The 20,588-nt window shown below is 42.3% G+C and overlaps 1 protein-coding gene across 3 annotated transcripts in view; it reads right to left on the bottom strand.

Moving 5' to 3' along the window:
• Nucleotides 1-754: 754 nt before the first annotated feature.
• The window catches only part of LOC120550138 (alpha-2-macroglobulin-like), a 29,398-nt gene continuing 9,564 nt past the window's right edge, over nucleotides 755-20,588 (bottom strand). The window contains exons 1-36 of one of the 3 annotated variants that reach the window (XM_039787142.1): nucleotides 20,456-20,587; nucleotides 18,995-19,082; nucleotides 18,672-18,852; nucleotides 18,243-18,399; nucleotides 17,629-17,681; nucleotides 17,173-17,193; nucleotides 16,295-16,463; nucleotides 16,136-16,220; nucleotides 15,897-16,044; nucleotides 15,519-15,636; nucleotides 15,284-15,393; nucleotides 15,018-15,185; nucleotides 14,556-14,783; nucleotides 13,770-13,833; nucleotides 13,540-13,685; nucleotides 12,913-13,062; nucleotides 12,335-12,481; nucleotides 11,895-12,235; nucleotides 11,227-11,452; nucleotides 10,552-10,678; nucleotides 10,287-10,408; nucleotides 10,132-10,183; nucleotides 9,737-9,817; nucleotides 7,721-7,897; nucleotides 7,253-7,328; nucleotides 6,935-7,091; nucleotides 5,838-5,912; nucleotides 4,427-4,604; nucleotides 4,146-4,330; nucleotides 2,760-2,972; nucleotides 2,533-2,651; nucleotides 2,258-2,348; nucleotides 2,117-2,185; nucleotides 1,928-2,033; nucleotides 1,714-1,755; nucleotides 755-931 (exon numbers count right to left, since the gene is read on the bottom strand). In XM_039787142.1, the coding sequence (XP_039643076.1) occupies nucleotides 927-931; nucleotides 1,714-1,755; nucleotides 1,928-2,033; nucleotides 2,117-2,185; nucleotides 2,258-2,348; nucleotides 2,533-2,651; nucleotides 2,760-2,972; nucleotides 4,146-4,330; nucleotides 4,427-4,604; nucleotides 5,838-5,912; nucleotides 6,935-7,091; nucleotides 7,253-7,328; nucleotides 7,721-7,897; nucleotides 9,737-9,817; nucleotides 10,132-10,183; nucleotides 10,287-10,408; nucleotides 10,552-10,678; nucleotides 11,227-11,452; nucleotides 11,895-12,235; nucleotides 12,335-12,481; nucleotides 12,913-13,062; nucleotides 13,540-13,685; nucleotides 13,770-13,833; nucleotides 14,556-14,783; nucleotides 15,018-15,185; nucleotides 15,284-15,393; nucleotides 15,519-15,636; nucleotides 15,897-16,044; nucleotides 16,136-16,220; nucleotides 16,295-16,463; nucleotides 17,173-17,193; nucleotides 17,629-17,681; nucleotides 18,243-18,399; nucleotides 18,672-18,852; nucleotides 18,995-19,080 (4,473 nt within the window). In that variant the 5' untranslated portion in view covers nucleotides 19,081-19,082; nucleotides 20,456-20,587 and the 3' untranslated portion in view covers nucleotides 755-926. Of the gene's footprint in view, nucleotides 932-1,713; nucleotides 1,756-1,927; nucleotides 2,034-2,116; nucleotides 2,186-2,257; nucleotides 2,349-2,532; nucleotides 2,652-2,759; nucleotides 2,973-4,145; nucleotides 4,334-4,426; nucleotides 4,605-5,837; nucleotides 5,913-6,934; nucleotides 7,092-7,252; nucleotides 7,329-7,720; nucleotides 7,898-9,736; nucleotides 9,818-10,131; nucleotides 10,184-10,286; nucleotides 10,409-10,551; nucleotides 10,679-11,226; nucleotides 11,453-11,894; nucleotides 12,236-12,334; nucleotides 12,482-12,912; nucleotides 13,063-13,539; nucleotides 13,686-13,769; nucleotides 13,834-14,555; nucleotides 14,784-15,017; nucleotides 15,186-15,283; nucleotides 15,394-15,518; nucleotides 15,637-15,896; nucleotides 16,045-16,135; nucleotides 16,221-16,294; nucleotides 16,464-17,172; nucleotides 17,194-17,628; nucleotides 17,682-18,242; nucleotides 18,400-18,671; nucleotides 18,853-18,994; nucleotides 19,083-20,455; nucleotide 20,588 lie in introns of those variants that run through there. The other 2 variants (XM_039787139.1, XM_039787141.1) reach the window with 2 other exon arrangements.

Genomic DNA, 20,588 nt, shown 5'->3' with positions numbered 1-20,588 from the left:
CCAGCTGCAAAGAATAAATCTCCATGGTTACTTGGCTGGGTTTAATTCAACCTGCTTTTGTGCAACCAAGTCAGGCTAAATTCATTCAGGATAACCTGAATATCCTGGCTTAATCCCTTATCCTGGTTTTGTGCAACAGGCCCCTGCTCCCGACCAGGTTAGGTGATCAGCATGAGTTACCATGGCGATTTAACCCAGTTAAAACTGATCCTAAAACTACGGAAAATCCTGGGTTGAGCCTTAAATTAGCTCGTTAACGCCAAATCCTGCTTCGTAGTACAGGCCTCTGGTCACCTTGATAGCTTTAAGTCTAAATTCAGTCAAAACTGAACTAAAAGTAGAGTTAATATTTTTCAGCTGAACCAAATGTACGCCAACGTTTACTGCGTCTGCTTGTGGGACTAGGGAATTGTTAGCCAACATGTTCATAAACTAATCGCCTTTGTTGGCAGCTTATTTGCAAGCAGACATTGAACTAAAATCCTTAAATGTATGGTTTATTTAAAATTTAACCGAGAACACATCTTCAAGCTGCAACTGAAGAAACATAAGTCACTTTAGGATTAACAGGCTTCTCAAAATACTTCTGCTTGATTGTATGGGTCTGTAGGTTAAGATGTATGAACTAAGACTTCATCATTTTGTAAAATAATCCGTTACCTGCAGCACAAGGGTCATTTGTCAACATACGATAAACAGCAGAAAGATTAAACCGTAGAAAAAGTTCAACGAAAGACCAGTTTCAAACAGGACATTGATGTCACTTTTTTTTTTTATTTAATTATCCATTATGCATTTCACTTCAGACCGTAGTTACACAGCTGTAAGGGGTTGTGGCAGAATACTAACCAGGAAATACAAAACAGACATGGTGTTAGTACATAATGTACATCTTCTGGATGACACAAGGACTGACCACATGCTCTTCAAGCTGCAAAAGAAATTATGAAAAATAAAAAAATTAAAATTCATTGCAGAGGCTTAAGCTTGTTCATACCAAAGATTTGCAACATTCTGACATCTGACAGTAAACACCCATGCTACTATACGAGACAGTGTATCCTCTTCATAGCAACGACTCTGTAGACCTACTTCCATTTGAACTTCCAGCTTTTTTGTAGCAGATACAATTTGTAGCTAATGATAGTTAATTTCCAGTAGTAATGAATTGGCAAAAAAAAAAAAAAAATCCAAATTTTTAGTTTATTATTTGATAGCGCATCTGGAGAATGGCATGAAATGGAGTCGTCCCACAACACACAAGAGATGTCCCCTCTTTTGTTAATTTCCCGTCTAGTCAGCAGTTCCATCGTTTAGAGGTGACACCAACTCCCCTAACCAGCCAAACATTAACTATCGAGACGGCACGTCACCAGGGGAACGGCTGATGAGAACCAGCTGACAGTTTGTAACCGACTTGACCAGCTGACTTTGCTACGAGCCAATTGGCTGTTCAAACAGGTGACGTGCCTTACGTTCTAAAACCAGCCAATGGCTACTTGACAAGCTGAGTCGCAGGCGACGCCATCAGACTGCTGCAACATTCTAAAAGGTAATTTCCTCGTTGCAAATCTTTGGTGTGAGCTGGGCTTTACAGTCTACACTGGTTGTATGCTTCATTTGGTTTTAGGTTACAAAATTGGCACTTTTACAATCGTTTAAACCATTCCAGTTTACATTACGTCATAGTGCTTCTGTATATCAGTTTGTTACCTGCAACACAAGGGTCGATGTATGCTGTATCAGACTGGTCACCTTAAGGGAAAAAAAAAAGTTTGTTAAACTTGCATCATATGTTCAATAGCTTATCATATTAACATACTACTGTAAGTTACTATTTTGGTAACCGTTCAGGTTGTTTTACAGCTACCACAGAACAGCGTGTGCTGTGACTTCTGTGAATGAGGTCTAGAGAGGACCCATTTACTTGGCTGGTAGTAGTCGTAGATCTTGACCACGGCTGGCTTCAGGTTCTGCACTTGGTACTCCTGTACGAGCGTCAGGCTGTGGTTGATTCTTCGGTCCTTCTGTAACTGTTGGAAGAAGAACAGACCACATGATCAGTAACAAACCTGGAGAGCATCATCTCTCGTTTGTCACTTTAAATCCCCCTCACCTCCCGTATGTACACCAGAACATGATCCTCCTTTTGTTCAACACGATCCACCAGCAGGGCACCTTTGAGCTGTGAGGAGACATCAGCTGGGTTACCATGACAACAACTACAGCTACATTTAAAGTTACTGGAATCACTCACCATGTTCAAAGACTCTGGGTCTGGGACAAATCCAGAGAGCATTTTGATATCCAGGATAACCATGTTTGTACTGGACTCCTTTCCACTATATCTGTAATGGAAATACCATAAAAATATGATTTCAATCTGGGGCTTCGGAAGGCTCCATTTACTGTTCGTTTTAGCCACAAGTTGTAAACATTCCTCCCCCTGTCCATCCAACAGTTACATAGTTCAAGCTGGTAGATGCAGAGGATTATTGGTCAATGTCGTGGATGTGCTTGTTGATTACTTACAGGGATGTTAGCTTCAGACTGAGTTTGGGTATTTTGCTGGTGCAGTCGGCCTCTGGTTTGACCAGAACACCGAGGGTGGTAACAGCAGCAGGAGTTGGGATGTTATAAACAAGGGAAATCTAAACCAGGAAAGTAATTCATAAAGTCAAGAATTCTTTGCTCGAGTTTGTTCAAATGTACAGTATGAAGCATCAGGATTGGTGGTTGATGTACACCAGACCACTGACCTGTATGGCAGCACATGCAGTGCCCTTCACGTTCAGGCTGTACTTTCCCGTCACGTCCCGCAGCTGCTTCTCCTGGTAGAGCAGTTTGTTGTTCCGATTCACGCGAAACACCAGCTGGCCCCCGGGAGACCGGACCGTCACGGTGCTTGAACCCTCTGGACTGAACACCAGAGTGGAGTAGAGAGCCAGAGCCTGAAGAGCCACCACGGTGTCCTACAACACGTACAGAAGAAAAGAACCAATACCCAGGGCTCTGGTTCTGAGCAGAGTTCAGAGGGAGATTCTGGCAGCAGGGGTTTGGGTGGGGACAGGGGTCTGATCTGATAAAAGACCCATCATTTTTTTTATTTATTCAGCATTTCTGTGTGTGATAATACTATGAATTGTCTGGATAAAATATGAAATAGCCTAGGTTAATGGTTTTCACAATGGGGGCTGGGAAGTTTTGCGGTAAAAATATTCCAAATTATTATGGATATTGTTATAAAAGTATTATGGATAGGCCCATTATAAAATGGTCATCTTCATAAAAATATAAAACCGTCAGAGTAGCCCTGCAGCTGATTCAACATGTAGCAATAAGCTACCAAACAGGGAGAGTACACTATTACTAATCTTGGGCAAAGTCACAAACTGCGATGAAAGCTGTAACTTGAAATCTGCACTCCCTCAGCTGGTGCGTGGCGGCAGGGCCTTCTGAACTCTTTGGGGAACTCCCTTCATCCCTCTACCTGTTCCACAGTTTAAAAAGAAATGGTGGCACAACTTGGTGGGTGTTACCCTGGTGATATCTGTGTGAGAAATACAAGGTGTGTGAGCGGGTTGAAATGAGTGGGTCTCACACCCAATGTGTGAGAGGTATGAATACCTATGTGCATAAGTTTATACAGATGTAAAGGTTTGTTTAAACCTATAGCAGCTTTATCAATTTTAGGTCTCTCCAATTGTGGATTTTCATTAAAGAAAACGACCATTTAAAAAATGTGCACCTTTTATTTGTAGTTTATGGGCTAAACCAAGGCTATGGTTCTCAGTATGGTTTAACTGACACTAAACTGTCGAGGTAACGGGAAATGTCGCTGTCCTGTGAGAACTATGCATGTCTAAATAGAGTTTTAAAATAATTTCCTTTACTTCATAAGCTAAATACAACATTTAAAGAAACCCTCAATTGAAGAAGCAGAAAAATGCATTGACAAACATGAAAATTGGGTTGTTTTCCTTGTGCCATGCTGTTGTTTTCGGGATACTGGGCTGTCCGACAAAATGGGCTTTAGGTCACAGCTAAGCCACACATTTTTAAATAACTTTGTTCATCTCATTTTTCCCAGGAGAGATTACTGTACATTTGACTCAAAGTCCAGCTGAACCCTGTTTGGGCTGTACCTGTGTGGAGGAGAATCCTCCGTAATAGTTCTGCTGGCTCGTCAGCCATCTAACGATGCGGCTGGCGTAGCCCAGGTCTTCAGCAGTCGGGGAGGCACTGAGTTTAGCCAGCAGCACATAGGAGCTGGTCTCCACAGACAGAGAGGCTGATGTTTCTGTTGCTGTCTGAGACCAGTGGAGGAAACCTCCTAAAAAACAAACCGCCATCCACAAAGAGCCCAACAGGCACAGGGTAAGCTTGGTCACAGGAATGAAGCCAGAATGATTTCCTGGAGGAGGACTCACCTTCTCGTAACCAACAGCGTCTAGGTGACCCAGTAGGTGAGCACGGGTCTCCATGTCTCCTGCCAGGGTGAAGACGTACGCCAGCAGAGCTGTGGCGTAGGTGTTGCTGAGGTCACTGATTGACTTCTTGAGGCAAGACAAGCTAGCCTTCACCGGCCCATGAACCGCAGGATCCTACAACAGATTCAAAGAAGAAGTTGTCTCGCGCTGCTGCCTTTGTCTCTGGAGTCAGAACTAAACCGAGGGGAAGCGGCGCTCAATTTGAAATGCTCCACATATCTGGAACAAACTTTCTGATGCTGCCTCTTTAAATTTGTTCACTCTTATACTGCACCTCCTATTGTTGCATTTTAGGTTTTTACTTTTAATTGTTACTGAAGTTGCATTGTTGACAACTGGAACTGTACGACCCCCTTCGGGGCACCTGGTTAGCTCACCTGGTAGAGCAGGCGCCCATATAGAGAGGTTTACTGTCGACTCAGCGGCTGCAGGTTTGACTCTGACCTGCGGCCCTTTGCTGCAGGTCATTCCCCTTCTCACCACTTTCAAGTCTGAACTGCCCTATACAAATAAAGGCCTAAAATGCTAAAAAAAAGCTCCTTCGCTCTGCTTTTTGAAAAAAAAAAGACTTATGATAGTTTCATTCATCACTACAACCTAATACTTCCTGCCTGTACTAAAACTAACTGGGTATTTCTACTTAAGTGGCATCAAGCAGTGAGGTTGCAGCAACCAACTGAATGCGCCTCCCTTCCCCCCCCCCCTTCTGTCCAAGCGTGTAGGAGAACCTACAGCGGCCTTCACTTCAATGTCACATGAAAGGCCCTCTCTAACGCCAGCGTTTGGTTGGTTGTTGCGTGAAACATGGTGGTGCAACATGGCCGTGGACCCCGTCGCTACCCGATGGGAGATGAGTGCAGATGAGTTGCGCATGCTCAGATTTAAACTGTTTACTGCGTAACGTCACTTGAAATTTGTGAAATATCTAAATAAAAAAAAACTCATTACAAACCGAAGATTGAATCATTTAAAAAATGTTTGATTGCCAACATTGGCTCAAGACGCCATTCAAGTGACAGCCTTGGTTGGGTTTGATTGCCAACATTACAGAAGTCTCTCATTAGCAGCTTCTTGGAGGCTACTTGTTGCAAAGTGACGCGAGTGCAACTCCCATCTGCACTCGACTCACACCGGGTAGTCAAATGAAAACATCAAGTCTGTTTCAGGTGATTATACACTAATGAAAACATTTCTGCCAATAGACCCGCCCCCCCCCATCCTACACACTGGTCCTTTAAAACTAAAAAAATCCCTACAGTTCAGAATCTTTGGTCCCATGCCATAAATATTTAAATTCAAATTAATGCATCTTATGTACATATACACTCCTTACAAATATCAACTCACATCTATGTACATGTTCATCTCCAAGAAGGCAGCAGTGATATAGGCACTGAGAGTAACTTCATCAGACACTCCACCCTGTAAAGAGGAAGCATAAGGAGTTAGTGATCTAGTCTGACTCACCGGATGCAGAATGTAGGCCCGTCTATTACTGTACTCTGCTCCCCTTTCACCATCTCCATCAGTTTCAGCCAAAGCCAGTCTACTCCCCCATAGCCAGAGGCATTGCACAGGCCTGGTAAAAAAGGCACTCTGACCCACATCCACAGGCTGTTCATTCTAGCATCTTTGTCGGCCCTCCACACGAGGGCCCTGCATACTCCGTCCTCTTCCCTTCGGTTAGTATTTGGATTCCCTGGTTGGTATATAATGAGTCCTGATAGATTTAACTGACCACCTCCACCATAATTCAAACCATTAACTCTCAGCTCATAACCACACAACGAGATGACCGATCAGATTGTTTACCATGTAGGTATAGGACTCGATTCAAAGACAAGTCACTTTTGGATGGAAATCCTTTCAATACATAGGACTCAAATTTGGTAGAAGTTACCAGATTGTCACTTTTGTAAAAAAGAAACCTTTATTTATATATTTAATAAAATTAAAAGATGGGTAAATGCATTTAGTACATTAGTAAATATGAACATTTGTATTTTAAGTTATTACACTGTACATATTTGTATATAGGGCTATGTACTGTATACACAGACCGATCACTGTACCTCCAACACTCAGGGGCCTGACTCAAGTAGACTTAAGCATTTGTTAAACAGGACACTGCCACCGTTTATAAATGCTCCTCAGTTGGAAATACATCGAGTCCCACAAGGCTCGCGCATGCATGACTCACAATTACGGCATTTGTTTTTGATAAGTGAAACCTGTTGAAATTAATTGGACGGAATTATCTCACATTGCAAATTTTGTGAAGTGGGCCCCCAGGCTGGCATTTCTTACTACTGAGACATGAATCAAAGTCCTGATGGTGCATTGCTATTCAGCTACTGCTAAAGCAAAAGTCTCATTTAGTTAAATTAACTTACTGACCTTCAGTTTCAGTTATGGTCATACAAACTAGTAAAGAGTTACTTTACCTTCATTATGGTGCGGAAGAGCTTTCCCGACTGTTCAAAACAGCCATTTTTTCGTTGTTTACTTTTCAGCCAAGTCACGGACGCTTCGATGTTGGCTGGGTCAATGTAGATGAAAGTCTGTGCTTTGGCAAACGATCGCAACACAAATGCAGTCAGCCTGAGGATATTAAAACAAGACAAGAGGAAGCTCTTAGGATCCGTTTAATGGATCACGACAATCCTCTACAAGTAGAAACTGTATGTCGTAGTAAATTTTGCACACCATGTAAATGTCTAATTCATTATTCTTTGTGGATGATTGACCAGTAACGTTCTCACCAAGTGTTCCCTGGTCCTGCTCCAAATGTGCTGTAAGCGCCGTCGTTATCTTTGTAGTTCAGCTGTCTCTGGTAGCCTGTAGAACAATAGAGACACCAATTAGGGCATTTACCGATTTGATTTCTGATTAGCTCGTTTTAGGTGAAAACAGCTCTGGAACTGAATCTACAGATGTAGTAAACATGTTATCCTTTAGTGGACAGGTGACTAAAAAGATGACAGGAAATAAGGAGAAAGAAAGGAATGACATGCAACAAGGTTGTTATGGGGGTGGGGGCCTGTTGTCAGCACCGTAACCCAGAGGCCAGCAGGGTGCCCCTGATCTGTAGTCTCTAATAGGAACGACGAGCACTGTCAAGCGATTATGCACGCCTCTTGTTACATTTTGTGCAACCAGCACCAGAATGTGGCCGACGGTAGATTTGGTGTACGGGTTCTTTTAGCTACCAGAGTAAAATGGAGCCTCACCACTGGTCAGGAAGTTGGTAGCCTTGTTCCTGATGGCTGGGGTCAGCTGCTGTGTGTCTCTCAGGTACTCCAGGATGTAGATGTCGGGGGCAAGGAGCGCCATGTTCTGCTCGCCACATCCATACGGCATCTGCAGCAGCCCATCCAGGTTCTCCAGAGCCCGGCCCAGGATGTCACCTGCCCAGAAACACAGAACCACTGAGACCAAACGTGCAACTAACCTGACCTTTACTTTCTACTGGGGCTTCGAAGTAAAAACTGTATGCTCTTATGTTATACCACCTAGGGCTGGGTACCGAACGTCGATACTTTTACGGTATCGACAAATACTCCAATCCTATGAGTATCGAAAAATGTTCTTTCGGTGCCAAATTTCGGTTCCAAAAGCGTCTGAGCACGTAAGCTCAAACAATCCGTCTTCTCTGCATACAGACAGAGCGGAGCTCCGACCGACGCACGCACACGGAGAGGTGTGGACGGAGTTAACTGTCTGCAGTTATGTTGAAGTCACAGAGAGTCACGGTTGGTTTCAAGTGTGGTTACAGTTTTTTAAAACTTCACATAGAGAGTTATCTGCGATATGATATTAACGGCGAGCCGAAAGCGGTCGCGGTGCTGTTGACGTTACACTTCCTCTTACAAGCAGCCACAACGGTGGTTTCTCTGCCCTGATGACTGACTGAGAGGCTGAGCTTGCGAGGCAAGGCACTTTTATTAATGTTACTCTGAGTGAGCAGTTTTACCACAATTTTTTAACTTTGATAACCGTTTTGATTCACAATTAAGGTGGAAAATAAAAGCTCCGTTTAATGCATTTTGAAGTTGAAATGGATTTTAAAACCTATGGTATTGAAAAAGTATCGTTAGGAATCTGTATCCAAACAGAGGTATCGAAATTGGCACCGGATTGAAAGATTCTGAACGATACCCAGTCCTAATACCACCTTAAATTTATCCTGACCGAAACTAATTTAAAGTGATGGTTTGGAGTAATTTCACCCTAGGGTCCTTTGCACCATGACCTCAAGCCAAACACCCCCAGAAGCTTTTTCACCTGGGTTGAAGATTGGGAGAGTTAGTGTAGAGTAGCGTCATCAGCTGACTAGCTTAGCGCAGGGGCTAATGGACCCACGTTTGTATCTCGTAAATTACCCCAATAATAATGCCTGAAATGATACCAAACTTCTACACTAGTACAAATAGGTTATGTACTCAAAACGATGGATTGGAAAGTTTGTAAGTATACCAGAAGTTTATGTAAGTAACACTTGGCTGCTGGCTTCTCGTCTCTGCTGCTACCGGGCAGTAAGAGTGCTTAGGGACGTCTACAAATTACAACACTGAAAAGAAAAACATTTATTAATTTAATGAGTAAGGTAATGTCTCCAAACTTGCCTCAATTATAACTTGTCTCCTGTTATACTACGGCACTTACAAAGTAAAATGTAATATTTTGTTGTAGCCCTTTTCGGTGTTGTAATTTGTAGACATCCCTAAGCACCCTTACTGCTGGTAGCAGTAGAGAGCAGAAGCCAACAGGCAGGTGTTATTTACATAGCTAAACTTCTGGTGTACTTACAACTTTCCAATCCATTGTTTTATGAGTACATAACCAATTTGGACTAGTGTAGAAGTTTAGTATCATTTCGGGAATCATTAGTGGGGTCATTTACGAGATACAAACATGGCTCCATTAGCCCCTGCGCTAAGCTATTCAGCTGATAACGCTACTCTAGCTAACTCTCCCAATCTTTGACCAAGTTGAAAAAAGCTTCGTGAGGGGGTGGGGGGGTTTCAGCTCCAGGTCATGGTGCAAAGGACCCTAGGGTGAAATTACTCTGAACCATCACTTTAAAATGTTGAAGGTATAAATGCACTTTGTATTTTGACTTTACTTTGTCGTGTCGTTAAGACTAAAAATCAATCAAATGAACAGATTGCTTATTGATGGAAGCCTTTTCCCTTCCTAGAAGAAAGGGAAAGCAACTCTCGATTAAAATGAATCCATTAATTTACCGAGTACTGATACTGAAGCACGGGCAGATCCAGCAATGTTCTCAGGGAGTTCTATGTCCACTTTCTCTGTCAAAGCTCGCCCTGTGAACAGAGAGAGAACAAACACTCAGCACTAAAATATAGTCAGTGTATCATGTATTGAAACAGGTCCGACTGGATTAAGATCAGACAAAAATGGAGGGTTCATTCATTAGGTTGAAAATGTAATTATGACAGTTATGAAATTAGTTAGTGATAGTTAATGACCCCTGCGCTAGACTTGCCAGAACGAAACTAAGTGCTATCTGCAAGTAGTGAATGTCTCCTTCACATGTTTTAACACGCAATCTAGTCAACTTCTAGTATTTGTCTTTTTACACGTTTGATGGGCCAGGCCTGGTGTAAACCGTACGGACCTTTTGGGCAGAGCAGCCAGTTGTAGGTGTTGGTCACCTCAGTTCCCTCAGCCTGAGAGGGAAAGAAATAATGCAAGTTACAGAGTTTCCATTTGGTTAACGGATAGAAAATTCTCCCTTTATCATCTTAAGAAAAAAGGTTTTAAAGTACCAACCTTTACTATGAGAGGTCGTGTGACCACATCAATTCGTCCTCTTTCAGGCACGCTCACAACCTCATTGTGACATGAGATTTGGGATGTCACAGCCTCAGCACTCACCGACACATCTACAACTCCTAAAAAGAACAAACCGTTTCAAACTTTATTCAGAACAATGACTTGTGTCACCAATGGGGCTCTCGCTGATTTCACAGCTCAAAAAAAAAAAAAAAAAGCTCCTCCACCTCGGCAGCCTGGTGGATAAAAGCTCCAGTCTCACCTAAGGATGAGGGGGCCATGGTCCAGCTGAGGGTCTTGCGCTCACTGCCACACAGACAGGATGTGTACTGGTCACCAGAGAGGGGGGTGAGGGTGTAATCTAAGGAGGGGGCTGGAGTCACAGTGACCTGTTCAAGAGAGAATACACATTTAAAAACTGGAGATTTAGGGCAAATTCAAAGAAACTTAAAATTTCAGCACAATGCTGCAGCATTTAACCTTTCCCCAGCTACATCTTGCAAATTGTTTTTTCCCCCCCAAAATAAAAAAGGAGATCCAATTATCAAGCTTGACGACTGACTAAATTAGGAGTATTCCAAATATTTACTAGAACCTTTGTGAGGGAGTTGACTAGAGAGGTGGGTCAAGTTAAACAGCAATCCCTTACAGGTTTCAAGGTTTTAAAAAAGGTGCCTTTGATTGCACATTGAAAAAAGGGAGTGGATAAAGTCATTACTACAATCATAACAATTTTACATATAGCACTTTCCAGATTAAGATTTACAGGATATACCGATTTACCCTAAAGGTGGGGACAATGTAAACATGACACCTGCTAAAAATCAGCATGTGAGCATAGCAGGAATGTTAGCATGCCAACATTAGCATTTATAGGAAAGAAATTCAATGTCTTACCTATATCTATTTAGGTCTCCCAAGAAATAATTAAAATTACCATGATGCAGCTGGTCAGGTAGTTGAAGGTGGTAGCCTTCAGTTCAAAGTGCTCCCCCCGGATGATGGAGTAGGGCAGGCTGAGCTCCAGGAAGAAGGGCTGGAAGACCGTGAGGTTTTTACGCGGAGCCAAGCCGAAACCCTGAGGGGACAGACAGAACGCCTCCGTCTCCCAGGTGGTGATGGTGTCCGGGACAGTGAGGGACACATTCTTCGTTCCAAACCCTCTGGATCACCAGATATACAGACGCGTTATGGTAAACATGAAAATACTCTCATGATTAAGATTAGTAAAACAAAAACACATGATGTGAGTAGATTACTAATGAGTCGACATAAATTGCAGTAACACCGCCATGTTGTAGTTACTGTTTGCTAAAAAGAATGTGCAAATGTGAAATAGTTTCATAGGCTTCGTCCTTGAGATCTCAGAAACTCAAATGCAGTTCTACTGGGTTTCATGTGTACTCTAGCCCAAAAAGACCATTCCCCATACACCACTTTTAAAAGAAAATTGCCTGTAAAATGACTACATCCTGCTAAAATAAACTAAAATGAGACTAAGCTTAGGAGCAGTGTCAGTAAATTAGTTCCATGCCATTCATGTGGAGAGACTGCAGGGAGTCTGAGAGCCTCTGACCATCAAAACCCTCTGTGGCAAAAACTCACCCAACTTCCACCAGGTCCCATATCCAGGTCTCAGGGAAGAAAGTGCGGACCGTCTCTACTGGGGACTGATCAGGAGATGGCCCATTAAGAGCCACAGGAAGTCCAACAGGGCAGGCGCTGCCATTACTTCCATTACGGCTATGGTAGGAAGAATGGAGAAAATATTCCATTAGGTAAAAACCAAAGCAATGACCCGTTTTAAAGCGAAGTAAATATTCAGCATGCATCACTTGGAGCAAAAAAAGCAAGTCACCATCGCCCCGGAGGTATTCTTTTCCTTGGTATTCGAGGCATGAAGGCTCTCGGATAACCAGGTTTGTTGCCATCTTCATTCCTACATTCTAGATAATCCAACAAACAGGCATCACTAAAAAGTTGATAAATGTGCAACAATAACTTTAGTATACTTTATTTTCGACATTCGTTTGTGTAGAAAGTACCTGGAAGACTGTATAAGCGCCAGCTGTCCTGTCACCTCTGGGGTACGGCAAAATAGATTTTCTCGGTCTCCAAGGCAAACATTCTACACCGTCTTCAATGTCATACGGAATATAGGACATTTTTGTGACAGGCAACAATTTAAATATCTGAAAAGAAAAGTTTGGTTCAAAAAGTTATAAACTGACAATGTTTGATGTTCTATGAAGACCTGACAATTGGGACACACTTTGACACTAAGATACTCTTATATCTTGAATCGTGGCTGTGAAGTATTTGTCAAATCATTGCCTTTATCCATAAGGCACTCCTACAGAGGGCTACGCCTCACATATGTGATCATAACCTTATACTATAGCATTTTCATAACCGCATGCTTACAACTGGGTAAAAGGAACAATCTGCATTGAGCTGCATTGCATATTTGAGAACCACGTACAACTGGTAGAGGGAGAAAAAGAGTAACCATGGGACAAGTAGGTAACTGCAGAGTAAAAATGGATGCTGATACATTTGCAAAAGTTTATGCAGAGGTAACAAGTTATGCATGCATATAGTTTTGGTTGATTCCAGTAGTTACCTTGTCTGCATTCAGAGTCTTCCCTGGCTCCTTGATGAGGACGCTCTGGTCAACAGCGCTCACGCCACACAGAGATTCTGGCTGGGTGGTAACCCGCATGATGGTCTCCTCTCCTGGGACGGCCGAGGACGGAGAAAACTCCAGAGACACCTGACAGCAGAAAAGACACAGCGCACCATCTGGACTTTAGTGGGAGAGCAGAACCTGGGATCTTTTCAACCTGACACAATAGGGTCTTTGTTTTCTCCCAGATTGATATTTAATCAAAAAGGCCTGTTTTTTTTTTTTTTTTTTTTTTTTTTTTAACTTTGTAATCAATAGTAATAGGAAATTGGGGAGAGACCGATGAGACGACATGCAGCAAAGGGCCACAGGTCGGACGCCACTGGATTATACCACTCTACCCATGCAATAGAGTCAGAAAATGGTGGCCCCAACATGTAGGAAGTTAATGGAATTCATTTCAGTGGGATACTGAAAAATTGCTCCAAAAAAAGTCTCCTAGATAACTGGCTTTTTTTAACCAGCTTCAAGAAAAGGCTACATGCTGTATTGAGGTTTTGATTCTGCACCTAAAATCTGACGAGAACAGCCTTTGCCACATGTCTGGGTTCTTCTCAGGCTGACCTTTTGACTGAAGCACTGCTCGGTAGAGAAGTCCGCGCTGTTGGCGATCACCGTCTCACTGGGGAGGACGGCGTAAGCCACGACCTGGACGTCTGGCGCCATGTCTGGAGACACCGTCAGCTTAAAGGACACCTCGCCCTCATTCACTGAAACAACAATCGCTCACATGACTCCATAGATCGGCCAGGCTAACTCAAAAGGATACTGACAAGACAAGTCACTTTGCTCACCCAATTTATCTTTGATTTCCACCCGTTCAACTCCTTGTAAAACAATGGCTCCTCTTGATAAGACCTGGGAAATATGAAGAAAAGTGACAAAGAGTAATGCAACATGCCCTGTCTGCGTTGAGATCCTGTCACGTGATTAAGTACATAGTGGAAGAAGTTTATATGGTTCATGTCAAAATGTTTTGAGTTTAGTTAAAAAAAAAAGGAAGTTATTCAAAAGGCAACAACCTATCCAGAGCAGGATATTTAAGAGACAGTAAAATGTATTAAAAGGGGAACGCTACAATTTTACAAATCTAATTCTAATCATTGGATGGGGGGCTGAAGACTACAAGGTTGACCATGATAAAATGCTGGGGGTGTGGAACCCATCAGCCCAACTACTAGCATGACATACATCTAACCACCTTCAGTGGTTGAGTTGCATTACTGGGTTTAGGCTAGAAAGTTTACAATAAAAACAAACTGTTATGGTTCATTGATTTGGATCCTTTTCCCCTAAACATTTGTGATTCTCCAGTGGCTTAATCTCCCCAGACTGGAGATTTAACTTTTAATAAAAAAAGGTAGTGGAAACACCCATCTGGAATTTCTTTTGTAGATTTGTTTTACAGTGTTTCCAGTACAGTGCTTTTGTTAGCTGTCAAACTTTATCATTTCTCAACATTTAATGCTTAAATGTTGACACGCAACACAAAATCTCCTGGGTAGTGATGTAAAGGTAGTTTTAAAAACATCTTCCCATGTCCATGGAAGTGGTGAGAGGAAAATAGTTCAACCACTCACCAGATAAATCACATCCATAAAGCCCTGGGCCTCTCCAACGATGGTGTACTGGATGAAGAGGTCTTCTTCTTCGTCACAGGAGAGTGGTTCATCCTCCTCCTTCACATCCAGGGAGCTGACCGTCTTGGTGTCAGGAGAAGAAGGTGTGGCCAAAGACACCATGTGATCGTTAGACTCATAGTATGGCGTTCTGTAAGGACTGTAGCCCAGTGTCGGCGTGTCGCTAACCTAGAGAGCAGAGAAAACAAACACTAGATGAGATCGCGGCAGATTAAGTAGAAGAAAGCTTCAGTTTTTACAGCCATAACCATTTCGCTCTTCTTTTTGGTATAGACAGATTGTTCCTATATGGCACCTTGGTCAGTTGCAGCATATTGAGAAACCATTTGAGGGGTCAGATTTGGTCTGAGTTATCAACTTCATGATGAATGTTGGTTACAGATTGTAGTTTCTACTTCTTACTTGCAAGTGGACGTCTCCTTTAAAGGCAGCTGTGCTCAATGAGAAAGCGGCGACACCATCACTGTTGGTTTTGAGATTCTGTAACCAACGCGATGACCACCTTTCACCCTCAAACAGGAACACCGGCATGTCAGGAATGGGCGTATTATTGTAATAAACCGCTTTAACCTGTCGGAAGCACAACGTTGTATCACCGAGAACGCCCACGGCTTCAGTTGCACCGTGTATAGAAGCACATTGAAGAAGTGAAGACCAAATGCACTTACTTTTCCTTCCACATTTGATCCTTTGTTATAAGTCTGGGGAGTGTCGGTGAAAGACAGCTTTCCAACAACATAAGAAATGCCCGTAGTCTTCTCTTGGGAGCGTGAAATACCTTTACAAGAAGCCTTCATGTCACAACAATGTGGACGCCGTATTGTTTCATTACATGGCATAGTCAGTTATTATAGGCCAACTAACTCTTTTTGAAACGTAAGTACAATATACGTTACGACTTGCCTGTCCCCTCCTCTTCCATATTTGCACTGAGTTGCAGTTCATCTTGCAGCGCCTCCTGCGCAATTCTCGTGAAAGTTGACATTGTGAAGCTGAAAGTGGCACAGCCTCTCTTGTCCGTCTAGAAAGCACAATTAAATAACGTCATAGACTGGAAAACGTGAAGGACATTTCAAACTTTCCACACATCAGACCCTTATTACTTCAAAACTTTTGACTGTCAAATCATCCAACTACTCTAGTGTATAAAAATGAACTTTTACACTCCTAAATTTGTACATCAGACTGACAAGACCGATGACGATATGTAGTGTTAAATGTGCACATTATGTAGGAGGCTATGCACCTTGCTTCATGAGACGGTCACCATAGCTACCGTACCTGCTTTGTCTCCTCGTAGCAAGGCATCGGGATTACAGAGACTCCCTCTGGATGTTCAGGGGTGATTGCACGGGGTATAACATAGGGATAAAAAGGTCGGCACACCTTCAAGTCAACACTGCCTGGCACAGGCTGTCCGTATGTATACCTAATTAGATGACATGGAGAAAGAAACCGTTCCCTAAACTGGACCCATTTTAGATTATTTCAGAGTAATGAGCAAAACAGCTTTTACTTACGTGGCACAGACTTCAGCTTTGACTTCTTCCTGATTAATGCTTACTTCATCAGGTGCATTCATTTGTAGGTCAAATTTAGGCAAAACTGGGGACAAAGGGATTATTAGCATTTTTGCTTCATTAGACAGATTAAAAGTGATGGTAAAAAAAAATACTTACCGTATTTTTCCACCTTGAAGCTGTGTTGTATTTTTTCAGACCCAATCGACACAGTAACTTGGTAAGCTCCTTCACGGGCCTCAGAGTTCAAGGCGTAAGAAAGCTGCAATATCTTCCTATTGGAGGAGGCTTCATTCAGCCACTGGCCAATCCTGTTGCTGTTAGAATCCTGTTAAGTGAAGTCAAGAACATGGGACAACGGGAAACTCGGGAATACAGGAAAAGTGGCATTTCTTCTTCCACAAGATGGCTGATTAAAGTGGGCCATTGCCATCTCTCACACGCACATCTCAGTGCCCAGTTACAGATATATATTGGTCTTTGTGTATAATGGGCATTTGTACAGAATTTGCTGCAAAAGTATATACATTTGTGTCATTTCCTTTTTAAAAACAAGGAAAGTAGTATGACAATCCTAACTTAACTTTTGGTCCACTTACTAGCTAGTCTTGGGAGTTCTTGCAATGCAAAAAAAAAAAAAAAGAAACCCTGATGAACATTAGAGGCTGTTAATATCTCCAGAAAAGGTTTTCCCCATGCTTTTGTCAAACACAGAAAATGCAGCCTGTGAAGCAAGAATTTGTGTCCAAGGTCATGAATCAATTCTTACACATTACGGTCATCGTTCATAAAGGTCTTGTTCAAGTTGTAAAACAGGCCTCCACACAACGTACTGGGTGTTTATCACATTTGATACCAGAATCTGTGAAACCTTCCATAAAGCTTGGGCCTGACCGCTTATAAGTCCCTTCATGTTTTTAGGAGATTAACATTCTGAACTTTTAATAGCCCAATAAGTCAACTGGAGCATTTTGCTTTAAGGCATTTGTATTAGAGAAAAAATACCCAGTATGTTAAAGTGTAGATATTACTCTTACCTCTATTTCGATTACATCGTACTGTAAGAGAAAGAAAGATTTGTTAAAGCACAAGCTGCTTTGTATTCCTCGCATCACATAGTCATAATGAGTTAAAGACTTGAGCTCTTATACCATTCTGATTTATAGTTTTCTGGAGAAAAGAAAGAAACTTCTATTGTAATCTTTAGTATAGATTCCACTGATATTTCCAATTATATAGGATCATTTGTGACAAAATGTTGCAAAATGAGAAAACATGTTGGAATAGATCCATCACTGGGTCAGCAACCTTCAAAGCAGCTTGGTAGGTTTACCTAAAAAAAGGGGCTGTGGTTGTACTACTGACCCAGAGCTTCACCAGGAGATCATATTCTGGTTCAATCAAAACTAAAACCTGCACCATTATCAAACCATAATCACCGATACGGTTTATGAATGAGACCTGAAGAAAGGAAAGACCGTTCAAACACTCACCAGCTGATGGACAGGTCTTAACTTGGTATCCAGAGTGATGACTCTAAAATGCACTGAGAGACATGCAGAGAGATTACATGAAGCCTTTACAGCTCTTCTACAGCAGCGGTAGACATCCTAACAGGCCAGTGATTGGTCTTCTGTTAACTGAGAAATTACAGCCTTGGATTTCAATAAAGTGGGGGATAGTTTTGCATGGAAACAAAGATACCTTGTTTTAAATAATATTGTCAGCGTGGCACATTACTAATGATATCCAGAATGTGGGGACTTCTGTGCTCTCAACTGCAGCAGTTGAAAAGTAGTACATTTCATTTCTACCATTATATAGACTCTGTATATGCCAACATGTTTCTGGGAATTTAACCTCTACGGCCTGTTAATGACTTGATATTCTGGGGCACAATCACTTTCTCACTACCCGTTAGAGCCAGTAGTCAGACTTCCATCATTCTGGGGCTTTATTTTAAAATCCTGGAAATGTCAATATATAAGACTTGATATTGTGGGAATACATTTTACACGTAGCGCTGCATGCACAGCAATTTGTAAAGAGGAAACTAATCTAAAGTAACCAACATAAATAAAGTATAAAGCCATCAGCTCAAAATTACCCGTTTGTCCTGGGAGGTAGATTGGTTTATCCGTTTGGATGAAGGTCATTGGTCGATAGACTTTGATCTTAACTTTTCGGACTTCTTTAGAGTAGAACGTGTCGCCTCGTACCTCCACCTCAAAGTTCTGCACCACTTCATCCTGCACTAAAGGAACCTGTGACAAAGATTTTATAGACACCGAGAGAGCCATTACATCCCATTCAAACATGATTTATGAATATTTAACTTGATCTGTTGCAACTTAAATGGTTTAAAATCATACATTTACAACAGCAGTTTACACAATTATGCATTTATATTGTGTTCTTTCCTTTACAAATCCGTTTGTGTACGAGTTATGAAATCCCATCAATGGCTTCCAACTCAAATTTTTCCAACACATTTTGTGGAAATGAGAAAATCAATCAAATCAGGAAAGTTGCTGACCTTAAAGTCAATGCAGGTATGAAATTCTACACTGGATGTCTTCTCCAGAAGGGTTGTTTTCGCCTCTTGGGACATCAGAGTGACGCTCATTTCCAGAGTCTCGCTGGGCTCCAGGAGACTGGCACAGAATTTGGTCTCAGCGCCAGATTCAAGAATTGCAGGAATGGCTACCATGTACTGCCTACAGCCACAGACACACACAGTACATATCTCATCCAATATGGAAATAACCCCAACCAAGATTATGCAGCATAAAATCCTTACCAGTGATCAAGTCATTCAACCACAGGCTATTATTTTTTTTAACCGGGGAGGTAATTTACGGTCCTGCCGCCGCCTGGCCCACGCACATCCAGCTCAAGAAGACACACAGCTTCCATGTCCACATCTGAATCCCAGGACGACCCATGACTGAATGAGATCATCATGAGTCAGCATCTGTTTAATAGTCTGATAGAGAATCCCACCCCCATCCTCGATTTGATTTAAGGTAGCCCATTCAATCATTTATAGACTTCAATTTACAGTTTAATTAGGTAATGTTTGAAGTCCAGAAAGTGTGAGAGAGAAACAGACAGTGAGTGTGAGTGTGAGTGTGAGTGTGTGCGAGTGTGTGTGTGTGTGTTTTTTTTGTTTTGTAAAACCCCTACCGTTCAGGGGAGGTCAAACAGGAAATCATGCATTTACAATCAGAATGTTACACATGTAGCGTTGCATACTACGGTAGTTTAGCCTACTTTGGATGTAGCCTATGGCTACTATCGCTAAGCTAAACCAGGTATCACTGACACTGTGTCACGAGCATATAGAGCAGGGGTGTTACTCATTTTCCCAGAAGGCCACACGAAAAAGTGTAAAAAATAAAATAGAATCACACCAAGGGCCAGACATGTAAGAGTTTGACGCGCTTGTTACTACAGGTCACTTCTTTTAACATTTTGATACCTTTCTTCCTCATTTTTGTGGCTCTCTCGACATTTTGTTAACACGAAGCCCTACAAAAGTCACCAAATCCTTCTCTGGGAATTTCTGAGTCTCAGTCTGTAAATCTGCCATATTCTGCTTTGAATGTCAATTTGCAGTTTGGCGCACAACTGCAGGAGGGCCAAAATGTATTGTGAACCCAAATTGATATACAGGCCGGATCTAAATCTGCAAGGGGCCGGATTTGGCCCGCGGACCTTGTGTTTTACACATGAGATATAGAGCTAAGCAATAAGAGATTGTTGTAGCCACCAACGTCATAACAAATTAATACAGCGCATTTCATAAGAACAAACCCAAGGACGCTTTTAAACAAGTACAGGGAGACAAGGGAAAAGAGAAATAGTAGGTCAACACAAACATGGACTGGAAGGACTGGATCATTTAATGTAGGCTACTGAAACCTCTACAACCACATCGCGCAATCCATGTGGTGTAAGAAGAATGAAATATAAAAATGTATAAAAATTTACATCAGAGCCAATTCGGGGTGGAGTTTGACCCCCACAATCCCGTCATTGCGTCCATCCATTGGGACTGGGACTCGGACTTCTCCAGTCGTCATTCGCTTTCCCTTTTAGCTTTTGCTCTTCGTTTAACTTAAAAGAAAGCAACATTTGGAAACTCTTCCATTTGCTTTAGAAGACTATACAGCTCAACCAGAGTTCCCGATATCCCCGCCGCCCCGCCACAAGACTGTAGAAGAACCAAAATCCCCAAAAGTGAATGTCTTTAATGAAGTGAAAGACCCGCGTAGCAGCGCCATGTTTCAGTTTCAGCTCCCCGAGTGGAAGTCTTACCTCTTTCAGACCACCTACCACGGTTGGGCTGAGTTGTCTGATCGGGGGCTCGACGCTCCTTTAGGAAGTTCTGACCGAGCCCGTCTACATCGGTATATATCCCGGGTCATGATGACAATTCAGATCACCTGCG

Source organism: Perca fluviatilis, chromosome 2 (assembly GCF_010015445.1).
Source record: "Perca fluviatilis chromosome 2, GENO_Pfluv_1.0, whole genome shotgun sequence".
NCBI lineage: Eukaryota > Metazoa > Chordata > Actinopteri > Perciformes > Percidae > Perca > Perca fluviatilis.
Note: the sequence above shows the minus strand (reverse complement) of the source record. Positions and strands in the feature narration are given on the sequence as shown.